Here is a 24,257-nt window from a genome sequence, read left to right on the forward strand (position 1 = left end):
ATTATTCACTTATAAAAAGAATAAATTGCAGTTCTTACTAAGCCGTATCTGATCAGACAATTCCCTGTTTACTACTTTGACTCATATTATGGAATGTTTGTGCAGCACCAGACTCATTCATAGGACAAATGCAGCAATAGTCAACTATTAATCCTTTATTCAGTAGGTCCTATCTTTGTGAAAAATATTTAGTTTATTGTTAAGAGAGAGAAAAAGAGCAGAAGAGTTAATTCTTGGATTTCAGAGGCTTTCCAGTAATTTGCAGTGATATAATATCATAGAAGGAAAGATCTAGGTATCTGACAGTGCAGGAATCACATCAAGACTCAAATGGTAAGACAAACAAAAACAAACAAAAAACCTATTTAATAAGCATTTACTAAAGTATGTGTGGGACACTTTCTATTATGTATCTCTTTCAATCTTGAACAAGGCCCAGTGAGAAAATCAGTACTATTTATTCTTCACTTTACAGATGAGGATATTGAAACTAAAAGATTAAATTAACCACTTAACATCCCCAGAATGGGAGGTCAGATTTTGAACCCAAGTTGGAAGAGGACATCAAAGACATTGTATTCTTTGTCTTTCATCTATATACTTAAAATATTTTCTCTTTTGCAACTCCAGAAAGATCAGAACAGTTCATTTTGGTTGTTATCAGAAAGTTTCAACAACTATCCAGATTTATAGGCCAAATCCACTGATCAAATAAAGCAATCAGTAAAATGATGAGGTGGGATGAATGACATGGAAATTGAGCAATAAAATACTTCTTATTGGAGGTGAATTGTGGTCCCTACAGTGTGATGTATACTTACGGGACTTCTTGGTGGTAACGTTGACTGGAGGGCTTGAGGGCCCTGTCCCGGCAGTGTTATAAGCTCTCACAGAAGCAAAGTAGACGGTGTTAGCTTTCAGGCCTGTGATATTTTTGGTTGTGATGTTTCCACTGACCCTGATTTTGCCAATCATGGATTCTTTGGAATCATCTGTCCAGTATAAAACCTGTTCATTAAAAACATAAAATAAGCAATTTATTGTTTCCTAATAACTGCCAGCCACAGTGGTGTATGGGAAGAAGTCAGGAGTGCAAATGAGAGGATATTTTTCAATTAAAATGGTTATACAATGAAAACAAAATAATCAAAGTCCAAAATTTATATGGAAGAAATTTTAAAAAATATGAAATCACAATGGAAATGAGAAAACCTATTTTTTATCACAATAAAATATTTCATGAAATATCTAAAAGGTAACAGCTTTATCCCCCCCCACCAAAAAAAAAGTAAAAAGTGAAAGTGTTAGTCACCCAGTCATGTCTGACTCTTTGCAACCCCATGGACTGTAGCCCACTAGGCTCCTCTGTCCATGGGATTCTCCAGGCAAGAATACTGGAATGGGTAGCCATTCTCTTCTCCAGGGGATCTTCCCGACACAGGGATCGAACCCAAGTCTTCAGCTTTGCAAGCAGATTCTTTACTGTCTGAGCCATCAGAGCTGAAGCCTCAGGTATACAGTAGTAAGTTAGAACAAAATAAGAGTCATACTTTCAATGAAAGACTCACATTATGATGTTTTGCTATTGACATTTCTTCCAGAGTTCTTTGAGTCACAGATGAATTATTAATTCAGCATATACTGATCCCTTCCTATACATTAGCACTGTTTTAAGCAAATTGGAAAAGACAAGAAAGCATAAGGCATGCCTTTGCGCCACTTATAATCTAGTTAAGATGTTAGAGCACATATGTGAAAAGAAAGCAGAGGATGCATCTGCTGAAAATCATATGGAAATAAATGCTATAAGACTTTGAAGACACATAAAACCAGAAAATTATCAGATAAGAGTTCAAAGAGCAGGGGAGAGTAGAGATGATCTTTTTGAGAAATAAATAGGGTTCACTTAAGAGGTATGGCCTTCTAGGACTGGAGTGGTAGAGGCACCTACAGAAAGTAGAACTTTCTGTTTGGACAACATGGTTCTTATAAAAGGAGAAAAAAGAATAAAGGCAAAATCCTACTTTCATTCTAACACCAAAACAAAGAAAACCTTGTTACTCATTTTTGAATCATTAGATTTGCAAGTCAAAGAAGAGTAATTGATTAATAAGTCCCATCTATTAACTTTGTGAGAATGAAAGACTGTAAGTTTGAAATGATTTGTTTCACTCTATATAGACTATAAAGGCAGATTAGGAGAATGCAAGCTTTATCTTGTCACATAATTGCCTTTTCCAAGATGACTAACTTTTTTCAAGTAATGCTCCAGTTCAGGATTAGGTTTCCCGGTAAGATTCGTCTATGGTTTAACATCACTAAAGATTAAATGCTTATTTCTCCCCAAGAAACAAACATGACTGTAGCTTGGATAATTAAATAAGATAATCACCTGATGACTTTTAAAATTCTACCATTTGTTAATTTACTTGCTTAGGATCACCTGGAAAGATCCTCTTCATTAATTCCCCTCTGTAGCTTTAGACACACACTATCTTATATTCAGGGTTTCCTGGGTTGGCTCAGTGGTAAAGAATCCACCTGCAATGCAAGAGATGCAGGAGACACAAGTTCTTTCCCTGGGTCAGGAAGATCACTTGGAGGAATAAATAGCACCTCACTCCAGTATTCTTGCCTGGGAAATCCCATGGACAGATGAGCCTGGTGGGCTACAGTCCATGGGGTCACACAGAGTCAGACACAACTGAGCACAGAATAGCGCAACTTATATTAAGGACTAGATTGGTAGTATAGGATTGTTGAACAGAGCTATTGCTAGCTGGCATATTCAGAGTGCAGAGTGAAATTATTGTGGATTACCTCATAGCCCAGAACTCTTCCAGTGTTTCTATTCCAGGCAATAGCATTCCATGAAACCTCCATTTCTGAAGCAGAAAAGCTTTGAACAGAAGTTCCCCTTGGGGCCAGTTGAGGTTCTACCATCCAGAGAAAGACACAACCATCTTAAGCAGAGTGGTTCATAGAAAACAAATGCAAAATATACATACAGTCTCAAAGAGGACAATTCCAGTATTGACTACAACTTACCATCTTCCCCAGAGTAGATAATGGATGCAGTACTCAGGGGTCCTTCTCCTTCCTTATTATATACACCCACTTTGACTTCAAAGGGAGAGAGAGGGATGATGTTTTCATTTCTGTAAATAAACCTTGATGACTCTACAGATGGTACTCTTTCCTTGGTCCAGGTTGTCGAGCCTACTGGCCGCAGCATGACGATGTATCCAAAGTCCTCTCCATTCTGTAGTTCTTCTGGAATTGACTTGGGCAGAAGTGATCAGTCACTGAGTATTTACAAAAATATTTTGTATAGCTATTATAATATTGATTGATTATTTGGCATATCTTTTATAGAGATAAGATGGATATTTACACTGATTAATGAAGTTATTTAAAAAATAAAATTTCTATTGGGAATGCCAATTAGAAAAATGATCCCAATTAAAGATACTCAGATAAATAAATGAAAAATTTAAATGGAAATGTAAAACAGGTTTTACATGCTTATATCACCTTCCCTCCCTGCTGCTACCTCTTGGCAACCACAAGTCTGATCTCTATGTCTGTGAGTCTGTTTATGTTTTGTAGATAGGTTTATTTGTGCCATATTTTAGATTCCACATGTAAGTGATATCATGATAGTTGAATTTCCCTTTTTGAACTACTTCACTTAGTATGATAATCCCTAGTTGCATCATGTTGCTGCAATGGGCATTATTTTGTTCCTTTTATGGTTGAGTATTATTTCATTATATATATATATATATATATATATACACACACACACACAAAGAAGATGCATACACACACACACACACACACACACACACACATACTCGCCACATATTCTTTATCCATCAGAATCTCTGAATGCTTTAAGTCCTCTCCATTATGGAATTTGAATATGATACATAGGTGTTTGGGGGCAATAATAAATAAACTTAGAGCAAGCAATAAGTAGAAAACGTACAGTAGCAGGACGCTGAGGCAGTGGAAGCTAAGAAAAAATTGAGGCTGTAAATTATACAGAGAAGAGACAGAATTTTGCTGTTAGTCAAGTAGAAAACTGGATGTAAAGTAAATGGGAAGAACTGAAGGACGAGCAGGAGGGACTGTTGGAGCTAGGGCTGGATTATCAGAGTCGCTGACAGCACTGGACAATTTTTCAGTTCTTCATTTAATCTGTCTGCTTAGCTACTGAGACTGTTTTCCATTCTCAGTATTTCTCAAGTAGCTTTAAAATCAGTTCAGTTCAGTTTAGTCACTCAGTGGTGTCCAACTCTTTGCCACCCCATGGGCTGCAGCACATCAGGCTTCCCTGTCCATCACCAACTCTTGGAGCTCACTCAAACTCATGTCCATCGAGTTGGTGATGCCATCCAACCATCTCATCCTCTGTCATCCCCTTCTCCTCCTGCCTTCAATCTTTCCCACCATCAGCGTCTTTTCCAGTGAGTCAGTTCTTCACATCAGGTGGCCAGACTATTGGAGCTTCAGCTTCAGAATCGGTTCCCTCCAAAGAATATTCAGGGCTCATCAAGAGGCTCCCACTTTCTGCCTTTAGAGTGGTATCATCTGCATATGAGGTTGTTGATATTTCTCCCAGCAATCTTGATTTGAGCTTATGCTTCATCCAGCCCATCATTTCACATGATGTACTCTGCCCATATAAGTTAAATAAGCAGGGTGACAATATACAGCTTTGATATACTCCTTTCCCAATTTGGAACCAGTCTGTTGTTCCATGTCCAGTTCTAACTGTTGCTTCTTGACCTGTATACAGATTTCTCAGGAGGCAGGTAAGGTGGTATGGTATTCACATCTCTTTTAAGAATTTTCCACAGTTTTTTGTGATTCACACAGTCAAAGGATTTGGTGTAGTCAAACAGAAGTAGATATTTTTCTGGAATTCTCTTGCTTTTTTAATGATCCAACAGATGTTGGCAATTTGATCTTTAAAATAAATCCATATTAGTCAAGATGACCTGATCTCTACTTCTTACCATGTAGAACAATCTAACAAATACAGACAGTGAAAAGTGGAAGAAATACACAGTCCTGAAATCTTAGAAAATAAAATGCTTTCTTGTGTTAACACTTCTCTTTCACAGATAGATCAGAATTAAAACAGTTAATTTTGAGTGGTATGGAAGTGATTTATAAGAGTTTAAGACACTTGCTAGAGTATTTGACTTGTTTTGGATGCTTCTCTAATCTCAGATTTAGGACTTCTGCTTTTGTTAGCTAAGTACAATTAATGTTTCACATGGCATTCCCTCAAGAAAGATCTGCATCCGACATATTCAGTTTAGAAGGGAAAAGAGACTTCTTTAGGTTCTTCCTTTCATCCTTTTCATATTGGCTGATCCAATGATGGAGAAATATACAGAGCTATTTAAGGTGGGCAGAAAGATAATTTTCTCCTTTAAACAAAGAAAGTATTCAACAGTATACAAAAATTCAGACATTCCACTGGTAATGAAATCTCTTAAAGCTGATAAAGGCTAAAAATATAATTTTTCACCACTGTGTCTGTAGGAAATAAATTTTTAGTATAGACGAAGAGTCAACAAAGCTATGGCCTTTGAACCAAACCTGATCTATAGCCTGGTTTTGAAAATAAAGTGTTTTGGAAACACAGTCACACCTGTGTTATGTATAATGATATACGGCTTTTGAATGACAATGGCAAGGTTGAACAGTTATAAAAAAAGACCATACATCCTGTAAGACTGAATAGTTTCACTGACCTTTTAGAAAAAAGTGTATCAACTGCCAGTTTAGGTGTTTATCTTTTACTGTACAGTGTTTTATAGTCACATTTTATGTGAGATATTTACCACAAGCATCTCAAAGTTGGGAGTACTTTGGAGTATAAATGAAGATAAGATGCGAAGATATGAGTAAAAATACTTTAGAAAAGGAGTTAGCAGTTATTCCATCTCTAAGATTAGATATCGTGTCTGCTGCTGCTGCTGCTAAGTCACTTCAGTCATGTCCAACTCTGTGCGACCCCACAGACAGCAGCCCACCAGGCTTCCCTGTCCCTGGGATGCTCCAGGCAAGAATACTGGAGTGGGTTGCCATTTCCTTCTCCAATGCATGAAAGTGAAAATTCAAAGTGAAGTCGCTCAGTCGTGTTCAACTCTGTGCGACCCCATGGACTGCTGCCTACCAGGCTCCTCCGTCCATGGGATTTTCCAGGCAAGAGTACTGGAGTGGGGTGCCATTGCCTTCTCCGGGTATCATGTCTAGGTTAGTGCAAACAAAACAAACCAAAATAGAAGTATACACAAAATACACAAAACTTTGGTATAGAAGAAAACATAGGTCTATTATACTACAGTGTAATTATAAACCACAATGATGGAGTCAAACTGAGTTTAGAACAGTGATTGGACCTGGATTAGTGCTAAAAGTTCAAGGGGGTACTTCTTCATCCACAATGAATGACTTTGGCCTTCAGTGGTCTCTTTGTACTCCCAAGTTCTTTTTCAAAACCTTGTTCAGATATGCTATGATGATATGCTACTGACCTCTTCTCAGACTGAGTTAAGACTGTCCTGTTGGGTTCTGAGCATTCAGACCTTTTCTTAAAAATTTATTTTTGTACCCTGACTGTTTGGAACAGTGTGATTACTCATTAATTACACGTTCATTGAATTAAAAACATTACTACATTCCTGGTGGCTCAAACTAATGTGTTCATCTCCTCCTAAGTATACATACCTGATTCCTTGAAGAAGTTCAGGCACCAGAAGAATTTGGCTCAGTAACTGCATGTACATGATGCCAAATGTGAATGATAAATGGGAATTTGCATCCATTTATACAGTTTCTGTTAGTATCTGCATATTTGATATCCCAAGAAAAATACACAAAGGGATTGATTTTAATTGAATTTTTTAAAAATTTAGGTCAGAAAAAAATTTTTGTAAAGTGATAGATTCTCAAATATTGGGGAATCTAGGGTCTCTTGCAGCAACACAAAAGCAGCAATATAGAACACATAAGAGAATAGGACTGGTGGTGGTGAATGTATTTCAGGCAGGAGGCCAGATTTGGCCTGTAGGTGAAGGTCTTCAGAACCCAGCTTAAGAAAAAGAACACTATAAATCATGGAAAGATTTTTTGTTGTTAATATCATCTCTATTTAAGAATAGTATACATAGAATTTCCCATTATCCCCATGTATAGACTGAGTAAAAACCACAATTTACCTACCTTCAGTAATTTCTGACCATGGAGGAAAAAAATAGGTGAAGTCAGACCACTGATGAAATACTCATATGACTTTCAAAGAATGTTGAAACCTATATAACCTACTCACCATTCCATAAAAACAATCCTTTTAGACCACTCGAGAGTCAGTGTTTTTTGTGGGAAACTTGTTTGGTAGACAGGAATTATTTTAACTTAATATTCAAAGCAAATACAGAACTCCCACCTTCCCTGAACCTTAACTTTGCATAGGGACCATTGGAATTCTAATTCAGGACAAAGTGAAAGAGAATGGAATGAAAGTCCTGTGGTCAGATGCTTCTCTGTCCATCAGTCTCACGTTTCTAAGTGTGTTTTCTGGATGTGGCATCATGACCACCTAACATTGTCATGGAGTAAATGACATGAAATGTCCAGCACAGCATCTAAAATCCTGTAAGTTCTCGACAAGTGAGTTACCCCTGTGTCAGGCCTCTTAGGATCCCATCGCTCTCCCAGGGCCACACCTGGCTCCTGGCTCTGTCTGTCCCAACTTTTAGAAAACATCTATGTGTCTCCATGTTCTCTCATATGAAGAGAGCTTAATACTACTATTCTTTCTGTAATGGAATTTTGTGAGGAATAAAATGAACCCTGTATATAGAATGTTTTATACTACTGCAGAATCATTTACAGATGCAATGTATTACTACTCTTCTACAATGGTATTTCTCAACCTCAGCGCTCTTGACATCTGGGGGCATGTATTTTCTTGTCATGAGTGGGGGTGGGTACTATCCTGTGCATTGCAGGATGTTCATCAGCATTCTTGCCTCAGATACAACCCTCCCCTCAGTTGTAAAAAACCATACGTGTCCTCAGATATTGTAAAATATCTCCTGAGGCATGAATCATCCCCGACCTCTTAATGAGAGCCCCTCTAATGTATCAGACATCACAATTTTTAACTAAAACATCCATGGCCATCATGTTCTTAGGTGTAATGTTAAAATGTCCAAAGAAGTAGATGTTATGGCTATGAAAATTATCATCACTGTGTCAAAAGCAAGTACACGGGGCAATGACATAGCAAGGCTCTTTTATCAATTATACCTGAGGCTCAAAGCTGATAATAAAGGCATGAAATGCAATGCATTCCAAAGAATACAAACCATTTATATGTAGGACTCCTTGGCACAACTTAGCCTATGAAAAATAAAAGTGAAAGTCGCTCAGTCGTGTCCAACTCTTAGCGACCCCATGGACTGTATAGCCCATGGAATTCTCCAGGCCAGAATATTGGAGTGAGTAGCCGTTCCCTTCTCCAGGGGATCTTCCAAACCCAAGGATTGAACCCAGGTCTCCTGCATTGCAGGTGGATTCTTTACTAGCTGAGCCACAAGGGAATGACCCAAGAGAAATGCACAGAAAGGGAGTGCTGATTTAAGGGAGAGACTAGTGGGGAGATATTTCTTTTGAGACAATTGTAGAAAAAGCTGTGTATTCCCAGCCCCTACCCAAGAGAAGTAAAGGGGCTACTTCTTACCTCTTGCCTAACCAAGTGACAAGGCTTCAGGAAAAAAAAAAAAAAGACTCATGGAATGTGGGGGATATGGGGAATTTGTCTGGAATTTGGGGGATGTGGGTTCTTTTAACTGACAAATGCCTGAGAAACTTCCAAAGAGGAGAGAGACCTGGACAGTGTATTGTAGCAGAGTAAAGACAGGCCAAGTGGGGACTCATTGCACCTCCACAGAACATGGAACAAAGGTGTATGTTTGCTGAGAGCAGATTTGAAGCCCATGTAGGAAGCTGTCTGTGAGCACCATTAAAAGGGGCTGTCCGCAAACAGTGTCTAGAGGAGAGAGACGACCTATGACCAAAAATCTGGCCATGGATCACCAGACTCCAGTAACTGAGGAGACCTTCCAACAGCCTGCGCCAAGAGACGACAACTAGAAGGCCCCAGTGGGGCACCTCCTGAACCTTCCCCACCACCACCACCAAAAAAAAATCATGGCAAAACAAACAACTGCTCTCTGAAATGTCAGTTAGAGTATACCAAAGTCAAATTACAAATGACCATCAATCAGGACCATTTCTGTCCATTACCTCTTCTCCCAATCCTAATTCACAATAACTCTGGAGGAATTATCTTGGGAAAGGAGAAATTGAATAGCAGAATGAAGGAAAGGGGAGAACTAAATATGTATTCTCTTTCACACTATTGAATTCCTTCCCTAAGGCAGACCTGAGCATCTGGAAATGAGAAACTTTAGATTGGTTGAAAGTCCAAATTTTATGATAATAAAAAACAGGTTTAAAAAATTTTAAAGTACAAAAATCAACCTACCTGTTAATAGTGATGATTACAAAAGCTATGCCGTCTGCCTAAGCTTTCATCTACATGCAGGGAAGAACAAATTGGAAGGATTTAAAGAGCAATGATAGGGAAAAAATTATTTTTTACCTGCATTCTGCTGAGCCTAACTCATGAATATTTTAGAGGTAATAAATAAAATAATTTCTAATTCATCAACTAGTAACAAAAATGCTACTGACCCACCATCAGCAGACACTGGGCTATGTTTCATATTTGGGAAAGAATTGTATTGAGTTAGTCAACACAATTGCTGGGGGAAAAATACTCTTTTAATTGGGGGAAAAATACAAAAAATTTCCAATACCTCCTCTAAATTATGCATCATCAGGAGTCTCTCATACCATGTATTTTTATATACTCAATAGTGATCAAATAAATCTTCTTTGTTTTTCAATATTCTTCTTGGCCAGCTAAATCTTTTTCCCTCAAAATAACTGAGTTGGATAGAAAATTACCTCCCAAGTAATGATGAGTTCAGACCGACTTCCTCCTCCTCCATTGATGTTTGTTGGTGCCACAGCAGGGACTAAAAGCAACCAAGAGAAATGTAGGATGGCAATTATTAAAGTATTTTTTCATCATGAAGAATTTTATTTTTGGATTTCACCTTAAAAAAATCTCATGCAGGCACATTATGAGAGAGTCTTCATTTTTAATGAACATAAATTATGTTTACAAATATCCAAATTTCTAAGAGAGAGGACACAGTGTTTGATACATGAGCACCCTGGCTCCAAAATCGAGTAACATCATGTGTTTGATATTATTATGCATCATCTACTAATTGGCAAAATGATGTTCCATTCAGATGGTAACAGCAACACTGCTGATTTAGTGCCTAATTATACAGTTGTGCTGTAAACAAATTACTGAGGTAGTCTATTAATTAATTTTTTTCCAATAAACAAACTAAAATAATTTTTCTTTTTGTTAGTCATCAGGATATTTTAACGATTAAAAATGAATCCTTAAAATATATCAATTAAAATACTCTTGGTTTATAATTTCATGTTTGAATCTCAAATCTCTCACTACAGAATAGGACCTTTCCTCTAATTTTTCACAGTCAATGTAAGAAGATGTTCTCTGATCAAGGACGTGATTGAGAGAATTACCTGGGTTTAACTTCAGTACCCTAAGACTCAGTGGTAGAATAATACAGAGACTGATCATGTTTACAAATTAGGAAAATAAACATCCTTCAATTATACCTTTGTAAGGACTAGTATAATGAAATATAAACATTTCAAGGTAAATTGTAGAATTGATGACAACTGTGAGCATGAGTGGAGTAGTGTAGTGTATAATCAGAATGAAGTTTTACTTTATACATGTTGAAGTGTTAAAAAGCACTTTTCCTGAAATAATAACAAATGTATGCTAAATCTGTGATAAGGATACTTTTTAAAGGTTGAATTATATGCAATTATTTATATTCAATCATTTTAAATTAAAATATGCAATGTTTAATTTCTCATTTAAAATTTTTCTTCTACCATGGGTACCATTCAGATAAATCTAAACTTCTTATTTTATTTATTCCCATTTCATACATATTTAACTCCATAAGTGATATACGGATATAATAATCTCCTTTCCTTTTTAAATAGTAACACCAAACATTACCCACTTTCATATTCACATTAACCCTAACTTTTCCTATTTTGATCTTCAGAATTTATTCAGATGATTGCCTTGCACCCAAACTCTATTTTCCAAGTCTTCCAATGCCTTTGGCCAAGTGCAGTGTGAATCAGAATAGATTCTATAGTTGCAAGGATAGCTTTACAGTGACATACTTTAGGGCAATCGAATAGTTCAGATGTATAAGAAAATTATTTTAAATTATGCTTAACTCTTTCAAAGTCATCAGTATTCTGGGTAATAGAAGTTCCTTCTTTTATTCAGTTTTCAAATGAACCATACTAATACTAAAACCATATTGAGAGGAATTATTTTTGATGATACCATCCCTCAAAAAAAAGTCACACTTCAGTATGATTTGGAGATTCAGGAAAATCATTATAAATACCAAGTTTCATTATGCTACTGAAATGAGAGTATTAGTGATTAACAGAAAGTGACATTAAAAACTTTATTGTAAACCTTTAGAGTCAGCATCAACACTGCCCAGAGCTTCCATAATACAAATTAGCTTTAAACAATTTAAACTGAAGCTAATATCCAGAGTCATGAGGCACATGTCTAGATTCATATAAGGTTGTTCTGTGATAGGGCTTGGGAATTTCTGTGTTTAGGCATTTCACTACGTCAGGCCTTTTCTCATTTAGTTTATGGACTACTGTTATGGTGAATGCTGGAGCTTAAGTCTGGATGTCTGCTTTCTAATACTGACTGTCCAAGATCATCAGCTACATCCTGGCCTTTCTTTTCTTCTATTAAAGACTCACCTCTTAGCTCTAAATTTTTTTAGAATTATTTAATTTATGTTATCACTATCGAATATATTATTTTCCAGCCCCAGTTCTCTAATAAAATGACTTACATTACCTTTAGTTTAAAAAGTGATTTATTGACATCTGACAGTTGCGCACACTTTTTTGGAAGTAATTTGTGTGTGTTAAACCAAGCCAGCAACAGCATGATCCTTCATAGGTGACTGGATAAGAATATGAACTTTTTTGGCTAGATTCATTGAGATGATCAAATATTACCTTGGATGTGAAAGTTTGAGTGGAACAAAGAATATCCATTGAAAAGAGTTTAAGGTGTGATTTCTGAGGCAGGTTCTACTGTATTCTTCTGTTCAGCAAACCACTTGATGCTCAATTAGTGCTTCTATTAAATGAGTTTAACATTCACCTCATTTCCATGTGGAAAATTTGATGCTATCACTCATTGAAGCTGCAAAGCTAGGTCAGAGTTGAAAAATAAGCGGAAATGTGTGGCTGACTACACCAACAGATTCGTAGTTAATTCTTGGCTACAATATTTAATGAAACAATTGGTAACTTATTTACATTTACAAATCTACAGATTCTCTATTGGATTTTGGCTAGAAAATAGATAAGATGAGAGGACTGCTTTTGAAAAATTCTTATTTTTGACATGCCTTCTTAATCATCTTGTTTTGAATTCACTTTTTGGAGAAAATACACATTGCTCTGTGCACATAAAAATGGAAAATAAGAGCCACTGGTTTACTGCTTCTGATTGTGGACCAAAAATGCTACATGACTTCTCACTTATTATTTTTAGGAACTATATCATAAACAATCTTCTTCATCTTTAGAAGGCATTGATATCTTACCTGATGATTTGGTTCTTAACAATTCTGATGGTTTGCTTGGTTCTCCAATCCCAATGCTGTTCCCAGCAACTACACGAAATTCATATTCAACCCAAGGATTCAAACCAACCACTGTTGCATTGAATGTCTTACCATTGAGAATTTCTGGAACTGAGAAGAGGGTTATGCTTTAGGCAACTAAATTGGCACTAACTGAAAAAAAAATCAACTATTTAATCAAAACAAAACAAAATATCTGTTTTAGAAAGTCATCCAAAATCATGCATCACTTACCTGTAGAAACAGCCTGCCAACCCACGGAAAATGGTGTCCGAGCCTGAATACTAAATATTTGAATGGGGCTGTTATTATCTGAGCCTGGTCTCCAGCTTAGTTGACAAGTAGTACTGGAAATATGTTTCACTCTTACATCCTCTGGGGGCCCTGGGGGACCTTGAAAAATATGTTTTATGATGACTATGTTAGAAATTGTTAAATTTGTGGATTTGGAACAAGGATATTTGATCTGTCATGCTTAGAAAATAAAATATCGAACATAATGTATTTTAGCACATTACTTGTGATAAAAACCCTATTAATTCAGCTTACATGGTGAGAGATTAATTTAGAAATGCTTCCTTTGAAGATTAGAAAATGCCAGTCATGGGATTGTTGAATATCATCCAATAGAGAGCTAATCTCAAAAACTGAGAACCATTCTCACCCATTCCTCTCTCCAAAGCTAACTCAAATAAATGCAACTGATATGAGAACTTCAAAAACAAGAGTGGTTTATTATGAATAGAAAGCACATCTAAGTTTTAGGGGCCAATACTGCTAGCTAAGTCTGATCATTCCTTATAAAGAAACAAAACCTACTCAATTCAATGTTCATATCTGTAGTCACACCCTGGGGTGCTAGAGTTTAGGAAAAAAACATTGTGCTATTTATTTTACTGCTTTATCATAATGTGGTTACTCAAAGATCTACCATGTACATATTAATGTCTTTGATTGTGAATAAACAGTGCTGTCATCTATTTTCACCATTTATGCTTACCTCTCACAATGATATCACCATCAGCAGATAAACTCTCAAGAGTTGTTTTTACTGTGCATAGATATTTTCCTGAATGATTTAACTGAATATTCCTTATCATCAAATCCCCAACAGATTCCTGTAGATAGAAAGGGAAAAAGGGATAAAAACATAATGACACCCAGCAGGTCTCATTTTTTTTTTTAAAGCTGGATAAATACGAAATATGAGGCACCTCTGAGATTAGGAGATATACCAGTATCATTATAGTTTTTCATACTTGACCCCTTTCATTACCCCCTTAATTATAATTGCATCTAGAACACAAGCACTTCTATGAAAGATATAAAACAAAATAAAAACAGATGCAGCTTTGTAAACAGACAGTGAGTGATTATCCATGCAAATAAATATGGGGACAATAATTAAGAACAAGGTTGATTCATGTAAAAGGCTTGATTCACTTTATTAAGCACTTAAAAATTTCAGCAACTTACTCCTCCAATCCTCTCAAAATGAGCCATTCCTTTTTTAAAGTCTATGACATCTCCATTGAAAGACCATACAAATACAACGTCAACGGAGGGGTCACGGGACACTTGGCAAGGTAGGACTATACTCTCGCCAACTGTAACGTCCATTGTGGAAGGCGGAACGGTAATAACAGTCCTCTCTGTTGAGAAAAAAATTATTGTTTTAAAACCTTATAAAATGCTAGCATATGGCTATAAAATACATATTTTGAATCGTTTTGCTATTGTTTGAAATTATATAAGTCCAACATGAAAGCTCTACTATACTCAATAAGAAAAATTATATTCCCACTTTTCAAATATTTCTACATTATTAAATATAACCTATTACTTGTAAGAAAATTCAAGACACATTCTCATTTATACTTAATATTAAAATAAGTAGAAACCAGGGACCTCAAAAGACAACATTCACTACATAAAGAGTGTACCACACCATTTTTATTATTATTTTGTTCTGAAATTCCAGGCAAAACCCACAAAATGGTTAAAACTCTAATTATTCGGTTAATTTCATATACTAGAAACAATTGTGTTCCTAAGTTCATAATTACAATAGTTCATATTATATTAAAATTTATAATCATAAGTTTATATTTGCCAATGTGAATACTACATATTTATTCTATTTCTGACATAGTTGTGATAAAAAAATTTCTATTTTATAGTACAACATGAATAGGACAGAGGTGACTTTTTTATTTTTCATCCAGATTTTTTAATTTTAGAGTTACACATCTATCATAAAAAAAATTTGCTTCTAAAAATATGTGTCACAATATCAATCCTTGCTCTACAAGTTCTATGATGTCATTGACCAGTTTCAAAGGACAATTTGAAAGGACACAAACAAATTTCCAGTTGGACTCAGGAATCCTATATTTCTGTGGTTAAAATAGACTCATAGTGATATCATTTTTTACACATTTTATACCAAACTACATAGTTTTGCTTTTAGAGCACTAAGAATTTACCAAAATGGCAACTAAATAACCATAAAGAAAATAAAAAAGAACTTGGACACACATTTACATGTAGATATGCACTAGCTTACCAAAGTAAACTATATTCTAAGGGATTAATATTTAAGAATTAGGAATTTTGGCAAATTATATTTTAAAAATACTGTACATGAAGTTTCAAAACAGTTTTAAAGCAAAATGAAATTGGGACCCTGGAAAATCTCTTTCTCTAAAGATCACTCATAAGATAAAATTTAACCTTGTAGGAGGTAGGCTGAAATCTCTCCTTTCATTCTGGCTTCTCTGTATTGCTCAAGAAATCAAAGTAGCACTGAAGTTGAATGTGTATGTTCATACGATGAGTTTGCCACTGTATTTTATCAATAGAATGTTTAAGTATTGTTCTAATATTTTAAAAGTGGTGACTGTTTTCTTAACAATAAAAAAATAGGAAGAAATAATCATAGGCTTTAAGGTACACATAAATAAAAGCATCATGGAAAAATAAAAACACATATTATATTTCTGAATATGACGGAGGAAAATCTAACCCAGTCTACATCAGATGCATCTTCTTTTTTTTTTTTTAATTGTTTATTTTAATTGGAAGATAATTACTTTACAATATTTTTTTTTCTTTTTTTAAAATTTAATTTTATTTTTAAACTTTACATAATTGTATTGGTTTTGCCAAATATAAAAATGAATCCATCACAGGTATACATGTGCTCCCCATCCTGAACCGTCCTCCCTCCTCCCTCCCCATACCATCCCTCTGGGTCGTCCCAGTGCACTAGCCCCAAGCATCCAGTATCGTGCATTGAACCTGGACTGGCATCTCATTTCATACATGATATTTTACATGTTTCAATGCATCTTCTTATTTTTATATATTAAAGATACTCTTTCCCTTATTATGTTAGATGCATGCACTTTTTACTCTATTTCTGGGGAAACATTTCTAGAATGATTTTTAGGGCTAAATCCATTCTTAATCCCAAGCCTTCTTCATGGGTCTCCCCCAAAGAAAAGATAAACAATATCACAGTTTCAATAATAATTTTTAAAACTAGGGAATATTTTCCTTCTTATAGTATCTTTAAAAAAATATTTCACTAACATCTTATTTACATTCATAGGAGGATGAGGTGGATAATTCAATGTGCTGGTAGAATAAAACTGCTCTGATTTAAAGTTTTAGATCATGCAATTAAAAATAATTTTCAAGCATTAAAAATGAAAGCCTCTCCTTCTAATTATGGCACTACAAAGTGACAAAATTAGACAAATCATTCCCTATATACATAGCTCACCAGAAGTATATTAATGATGACTAAAACTCCATGAATAAGAAATAATTTATTACAATGTTCACATATTTTCACTAATTAATTCACTTATTAAGTAATATTTATTGAGCAACCACCAAATTCCAGCTGTCTGCTAAGTAAAGGAAATAAAATGAAACATTAAAAAACTAAGATCATGGCATCTGTTCTCATCACTTCATGTCAAATAGATGGGGAAACAATGGAAACAGTGACAAACTATTTTCTTGGGCACCAAAATCACTGTGGATGGTGACCAGAGCCATGAAATTAAAGACACTTGCTCCTTGGAAGAAAAGTTATGACAAACCTAGATAGCATAATAAAAAGCAGAGAAATTACTTTGCCAACAATGATCCATAGAGTCAAATACTCTTTTCCAATAGTCATGTGTGTATGTGAGAGTTGGACCATAAAGAAGGCTGAGCACTGAAGAATTGCTGCTTTTTGTGATTTTGGAGAAGACTCTTGAGAGTCCCTTGGTCTGCAAGAAGATCAAACCAGTCAATCCTAAAGAAAATCAGCCCTGAATATTCATTGGAAGGACTGATGCTGAAGCTGAAGCTCCAATACTTTGGCCAACTGATGTGAAGACATGACTTATTAGAAAAGACCCTGATGCTGGGAAAGATCAAAGGCAGGAGAAGGGGACGACAGAAGATAAGACGGTTGTATGGCATCACCAACTCAATGGACATGAGTTTAAGCAACCTCCAGGAGATGGTGAAGGACAGGGAAGCTGGTGTGCTGCAGTCCATGGGGTTGCAAAGAGCTGGGCACGACTGAGTGACTGAACAACAACAACAATGAAAAGAGAAGGAATTAAAGCACAAAATAAATATGATGCAATGTGTGCCTTAGAGGTTTATGTCTAAAGCAACAAGCTGATATTAAACAACTGATATTAAACAACTCATACTTAGAAATACGTAGGTATAACTATGATGAAAAGTGAGAATGTTAGTTACTAAGAGTTGAGTCCAACTCCTTGTGACCCTATGGACTGTAGCCTACCAGGCTCCTCTCTCCATGGGATTTTCCAGGCAAGAATACTGGTGTGGGTAACCATTCCCTTTTCAAGGGGACTTTCCTAACCCAGGGATTGAACTGGGGTCTCCTGCATTGCAGACAGATTCTTCACTATCTGAACCACCAGGAAAGCCCTGTAACTGTGATAAGTGCCATATATTAGAAATAAATAATTCTATTAAAATAGTGAATGCTGAAGGATGATTTTTTTAAGAAAGAGTTGTTTTAGTTGACAGTAAAAGGCAAATGGATTTCCAGGTAGTGGAGTGGGAAAGAATCTGCCTGCCAATGCAGGAGGCTCAAGAGTCAATCTTAGTGTGAGGAAGATCTGAAGTAGGAAATGACAACGCACTGCAGTATTCTTGGGATAACAAAGGATTGGACATGACTGAGCACACACACAAAGAAGGCAAATAGGAGTTAGCTAAGTAAACATAATTGGCCGGAAGAAGTAACTTTATTCACCATGCAGGCAGGAGCATTTACAAAAAATCTGTGTAAAGAACAAATATAGCATGTGAATACAAGGCAGCCATTTTGCTAGAAAGCAGTGTTGGAGAGTGAACAAGGAGTGAAATTGAAAATTATGATAGACTCAAAATGTATGCTTTAGATGTTCTTACGGACAGCTACATAATATGTGGATTTTTTTTTAAATAGGGAAAAAGCAGTTTGCTAAATATGGAGAACTTTGATTTAAAACTAATATATGTATTACCTATAAAATGTAACAGAGTAATAGTGATATGTGAGTAACAACATAAGCATACAAATTGCAAAAAATATATTTTTAGTTCAATTTTATATAATTCATTAAATAATAATACTTTATTAATAAAGTTAAATCCCGATTGATCATGAGGGTTTTCTCACTTTTCTGTAAATCTATTTATTAGGTCATCAGAATTTACATTTTTAGTAATTTTATTTTAAGTGATTGACATCAGTTGTTCATGGCAAATATTAAACAACAAATGCTTTCTGAAATTTTTCTTTTAAAATTTGCAATCATGTTCTGTTGATGCACTTGTTATAGAACGCTTGAGAGTATTTTATAGGTGTGACTAAATTGGAATAAACTTCCAATGAATTATTTTGAAATGTTGAATCTTAGAATGTCTAAAGATAATGATTCTCAAGGAACAATTTTTCTCTAAAAAGACTTAATTCTTCATACAAAGCCATTCTGCTTAAGTCTGGATTTAATTTTAGATGTTAATCTAAACAGTGAAACTTATATTCTTTGGACACAACCTGTAACTTGTGAAGGTTTCACAAGAAACTGAAAGTGGCTTAGTGGTTTGTGTATAATCCAAAATGTTTAGGCATTCTACTGCTATATCTTCAATTATGAAGAAACACTCATTAATATTTGGTTTACCTGAAACTTAGTATAAAAGTAGTATTTTTCCCATTGGGTAAATTAATATTTAAATTTGAATGTCTATTTCTAAGCCTCTGGATATTAGCTTTCTAGTGTTGCACACATTTTCAAAATCATGTATGCTAAACTTTGAAAACTTCATGTCACTATGATATGCTTTATTGCAATGTCCATATTTAGGCTTTTGCTTCATAATACTTTACTGACAAAATTTACTGGCTTGACCCTGACGGAGCCTGTCCTGGTGCTCGGAATGAAGAGTTAATATTTGTACAGATGACATTTGACATCCTCTGAGGACAGATAGGGTAGCTGACCTCTCACCGTGGATCTTGACATTGACTCTTTCTCATTCTCTTGCTCCCCTGAAGCCCTTGCTGTCATCCTCTGATTTTTCCACAGCTGCTGCCATCATCACCTTTATCAATTTGGCCCCAGGTCCTGATGTGCCACCCTCCTCTGGGCCTCAGCTCTCAGCACTCACTCCCATGAGGCACATGGGTGTTCATGATACCACCTGTTGTGCAAAAATATTGACTGCATGGTGCACAGACCTGAACCCGTTTGTGCACAAGTAGCTGCTGCTGAGCCGTAAAAACTTGTTTGTGCTTCTACCCAGCATATCTCCTCTGCTCAAGTGCATGCTCCACTGTCCCTGTAGATTTTTCACTTACAAAGTGCAAGTTCAGAAACAAAGTGATCAAGGATTTCAAGATAGTGACAATAGAGCATTAGACCAAACATGAGGCAAAACTCAGCATGGGATCCTGTGTGACTGGGCTGCACAAGGCTGAAACCAGCCCTGGATGCCCTGTTAAAAAATTGCTGATAAAATGAGAAGCCTTGGAAGTACAAAGCAGAGGGAATAAATGGCATAGAGACATATCAGTTTCTGTACGGTGAAAAAAAAAGTGGATTATATTTAAAAGAAGAAGCTTCTATGTAGGCAGACTTGTTATCCAAAACAGGGAATGCATGATTATCTGAGCACAGTTTCCCTGTGAGTAGCCTCCTGTGGGGGTGAGGGGGAGCATGGACAAGAACGCTTATAACTACTGTATTCTGTCCTCACACCACATGCGGACCTGCCCTAATCCTGTGTAGGTGGCTCTCCAACACCCACAAGACTGCTAATTGGTATCTAAAGAGCTCCCTTCTGCAACCGCCACAGTTCTATCTCTGAACTAGAAGTGAATATCCCACAGAGACAAAGTCACACTTGCAGAGAATGGAAGAATGGTTCTCAAGCAGAAGAAACATAAACAATTTTTATGCTATTTTAGGGAAAGAACAAGGAGTAGTTTTAGTTCATTAACAAGTTCAGACTCCTCCTTTGCATACACTTTAACTTCTTAAGAAACTAACATTGGAGGAAAAAAAAAAGAAAAAAAGCTATTCAAATCACTCTGGAGGAGTGGAGGGATTTACATACACACTTCTAGTGTACTCTTTTCCTGGGAACGCATACATTCTGGTAGAGTAGGTGCAGTAAGCTGAAGCTCATTATTAACACTGAAATACTTCTTGGTATTTGTGGAAAAGTAAGATAATTAGGGCATGAATTATAATGAATTAAAAAAGAAGGATGTCAACTGTGCTAGACTCTATCATTTGTAAAACTTTGAAATTCTTTAAGGCTCTTTTTCTGAAACAAAATAGGAGGATAGTAATTCCTTTTCATTTCACGTAATTATATTTTTCCTGCCTATTCCTTAAGTATTTATAGAAATTCTGCTCTAGTAGTTTAAAAATTTAGCATGAATTTCCTGGAGACTGTGTTCAAAATGTGAATTTCTCTGCTTCCACAAGAATTACTGATTCAGCAGGGTTGCAGGAAGGATCTAGAAATGGATTTTTAACAGGTTGCTTCTTCAGTTGATTTTGATGTGGTCAGTCCAGGTCCATGCTTTGAGAAATATTGCCTTAGGTTTTGAAAATTGAACTTGAATTTTCTATTTTAGGAAAGTCCAAGCTATGTAAACTATATTGTCATAAAGTCACCAATGCTTTGGTTTCAGGAGAAAAAAGTCATATCCAGTAAAATGTTACTGATTAGTGATGCTTCAAAAATAAACCAAGATGAACTTCTCAGGCTATTCAACTATAATTAATTCTGTGTACTTTGTTTGCTTTTAGAGTTCCGTAGCACATTTTAGCATATTAAAAGCTCTGAATATTCCTGCATTAAAGAATCTTTTAAAAATTTATTTAATTCTAGATTTCCTGCACTTACTAGATATGGAACATTTTTAATTCATGCAACACCTCTTAATATATCTTGAAATATAAAGAATTCTAAGAAATAAAGTTTGGAAATATGACTTTCATGGTTAAAGAGAGTTGAAATACACACACATATACATGTATATGTATACATGTATGTATATGTATATATGTATACATGTATATGTATGTGTATTTAGCATTCATTATGCATATATAAATATATATTTATGAGAAAATCATGTAAAATTTAACTCTGAAAAATTTTGGAGTAATTGTTAATATTTAAGATGAGAAAATTGGTTTATTGTTATGCTAAAAAGATCCTCTTATCATTTAAAATACATTCTGCAATATTCATAAATGGAATTATAGTATTTATGATTTGCCTTGAGATATTTGGGTGGATTTGGGGAAAGTAGGTGAGGGTATAGGTGAAACAAAGTTGGATATGAGTTGATAATGACCAACCCTGATTGATTTGTGCACAGTGTTCCTTATACTACCTTCTTTACTGTTTTGCATGTTTCTAATTTTCAGTAACAATAAAAGAAAGACAGAAAGAAAATGATGGGGATAATGATTATTTACATACAGAATAGGGAGGCAACTTTTCCATTCAGCTTTGAGTGATGACTGACCATTTTTTGAAGGTTATTTTAAATATGAATGGCATGAGTTAATGAAGAGTTCATAAAATAACAGAATTTTAATATTTACTCTTTTCAATCTATTTCAATGAGATTTGTATCATATGAAAATAGCTTGATATAACAATCCTACCCTTAAGAGGTGTAAAAAAAGACTTAATAAAATCCATAATGCTTTTGATGAACTTTACTCAAATTCACATTGTCAAAATAGACAGTGATATTTCCAGAACACATCTTTAGTTAAGAGCACCTCAGGAGACATGAAAACTATCATCACAGTATCTCAGAATTGTTTAGCATGATTTCTTTAAATATAAGTGTGGCTTGTTCCTATATGAATGGCAAAACACACTATTACATATCATGATCCTCAGGTATATTTTTACAAGCCAGGGATGGCAATCCATCATGTATTGGTCTTTTGAGCATCTAGGAAATATTACTTTAGGTCAGTATTTATTTGTTTCCTTTGTAGTTTTAACTCAGTGAAAATCTCCGTCTCTGAGTAATAGTCTTTCAGTGTCATTGTTCAGAATAATAATGGCTCAGGAGGTTCTGAAATTATCAACTTCTCTCAAAACACTGACATATGTTAAGAAAATCACCAAATCTTTCTCCCTCTGTAAACATATGATTCTGCCTTTACTTGTCTATGACATTATTGAAAATGTTGCTAAGATACCAATATAAAGAAAACTAGCATATAAATAGCACTTAAAACAGGTGATGAAATTCTCTGGTATTTTCTTTTATTAGTTAACTTGTGAAGACTAGAAATTAAAACTTTAAATTTGGATCCTCTTTCTAATTGCTCAGAATCTCAGTTAGTCTCATATGAATATATTAACTCTTCCAATTGCTTTTAATTTCTTCTTCCATTTATGTTCTTTTCTGAAGATTTTAGTGATGAATTTTCTGAGATTTTGTTTGTGTGAAAGCATCTCTGTTTGTCTTCATTAAAGAGAATATCTGTACTTGGAATAGAATTTTACTGTATCATCTGAAAGACGGTTAGAAAGGTCTTTCTACTATCTTCTTGAGTCCTTTAATTTTCTTGTTATGATAACTGTCAATGTCTTTGCTAGTTTTTTTTTTTTTTTAATTGGAATGATTTTTCCTCGCCTTTGGTTTCACTACTATGTGCTTATTTAACTTTTCTTTTGTGTTTATCCTAGTGAGGCTCATATGATTTCCTGAATAGATGACTGCTGTCATTTAAAGTTTTTTTTTTAATCTCTGGCAAATATTTCTTCAAATTCTCCATCTCTCATTTTATTTCTCCCCTCTCTGCTCCTTTTAGAACCAAGATTTCACGTGTTAGAGCTATTTATCATAAGCAATATGTTTCTTATGTTCTTTTTTGTCTTTCCTATTGCTTTATTTTTCCATTCTGGATATTTGCTATTCATATATCCTCCTCTTTACTAATCTTCTTTGAAATATCTATTCGGCTATTAAATCGATCTATTTTGTTCTTAATTTTAGCCTTTGTACTTTTCACTTCTAGAGCTTCCAATTAATTTTGAATACATACCATTTCTCTTCTGAAATTCTCCATCTGGTTCTCTTTTTGAAAAACATACTAATCACAATTGGGGCTTCCCTGGTGGTTCAGCCATAAAGAATCTGTCTACCAATACAGGAGACACAGGTTTGATCCCTGGGTGTGGAAGAGCCCCTTTGAGAAGGAAATGGCAACCCACTCCAGCGTTCTTGCCGGGAAATCTCATGGACAGAGGAGCCTGGTGGGCTAGAGTACATGGGGTCACAAAGCGTTGGACAAGATTTAATAACTAAAATGACAGATAATCACAATTATTTTAAAATCCTTGTGTAACAACTTCTACCTTTCTATCAGTTGTAATGTCTTGTTATTTTCTGATATTTCTCTGGGTTTGGGTCCTTTGGTCCTGGCTCCAGCTATTGATAATAACATTTATGAAATATCAGGCACTGTGGCTCAAAATGTAAATATTTTCATTTTGTTACAATTTTCCCAAGAAGACTTACTTTTTAAGCAGGTATTCGGAAAAAGAGCAGAATCTAGTCAGGAATTGATCAATCTGAGTCTGCAGTCAGTGACTTTAAGTCTTGGACAATTTTATTCTGTTGTTATTACTAGGGCATGGTCCCTTAGGGGTAAGACTGAATTGCTTAGCTGACCTCATTCTGTTTGGTTGATTCTGAGCTCAGCTTTTTGTCTTTCTGGCACTGTGAGACTACCAAAATTTCTTGTTGAAATTTTTATTTAA

At 35.3% G+C, this 24,257-nt stretch overlaps 1 protein-coding gene across 1 annotated transcript in view; it reads right to left on the reverse strand.

The window, feature by feature from the left end:
- Positions 1–24,257, reverse strand: part of CNTN6 (contactin 6) — a 319,039-nt gene that overhangs the window by 13,531 nt on the left and 281,251 nt on the right. Inside the window, exons 13-20 of the mRNA XM_061396383.1 lie at positions 14,391–14,566; positions 13,915–14,032; positions 13,149–13,307; positions 12,876–13,025; positions 10,060–10,130; positions 3,049–3,283; positions 2,821–2,936; positions 822–1,008 (exon numbers count right to left, since the gene is read on the reverse strand). Of these exons, the coding sequence (XP_061252367.1) occupies positions 822–1,008; positions 2,821–2,936; positions 3,049–3,283; positions 10,060–10,130; positions 12,876–13,025; positions 13,149–13,307; positions 13,915–14,032; positions 14,391–14,566 (1,212 nt within the window). The remainder of the gene's footprint in view (positions 1–821; positions 1,009–2,820; positions 2,937–3,048; positions 3,284–10,059; positions 10,131–12,875; positions 13,026–13,148; positions 13,308–13,914; positions 14,033–14,390; positions 14,567–24,257) is intronic.

Source organism: Bos javanicus, chromosome 22 (assembly GCF_032452875.1).
Source record: "Bos javanicus breed banteng chromosome 22, ARS-OSU_banteng_1.0, whole genome shotgun sequence".
NCBI lineage: Eukaryota > Metazoa > Chordata > Mammalia > Artiodactyla > Bovidae > Bos > Bos javanicus.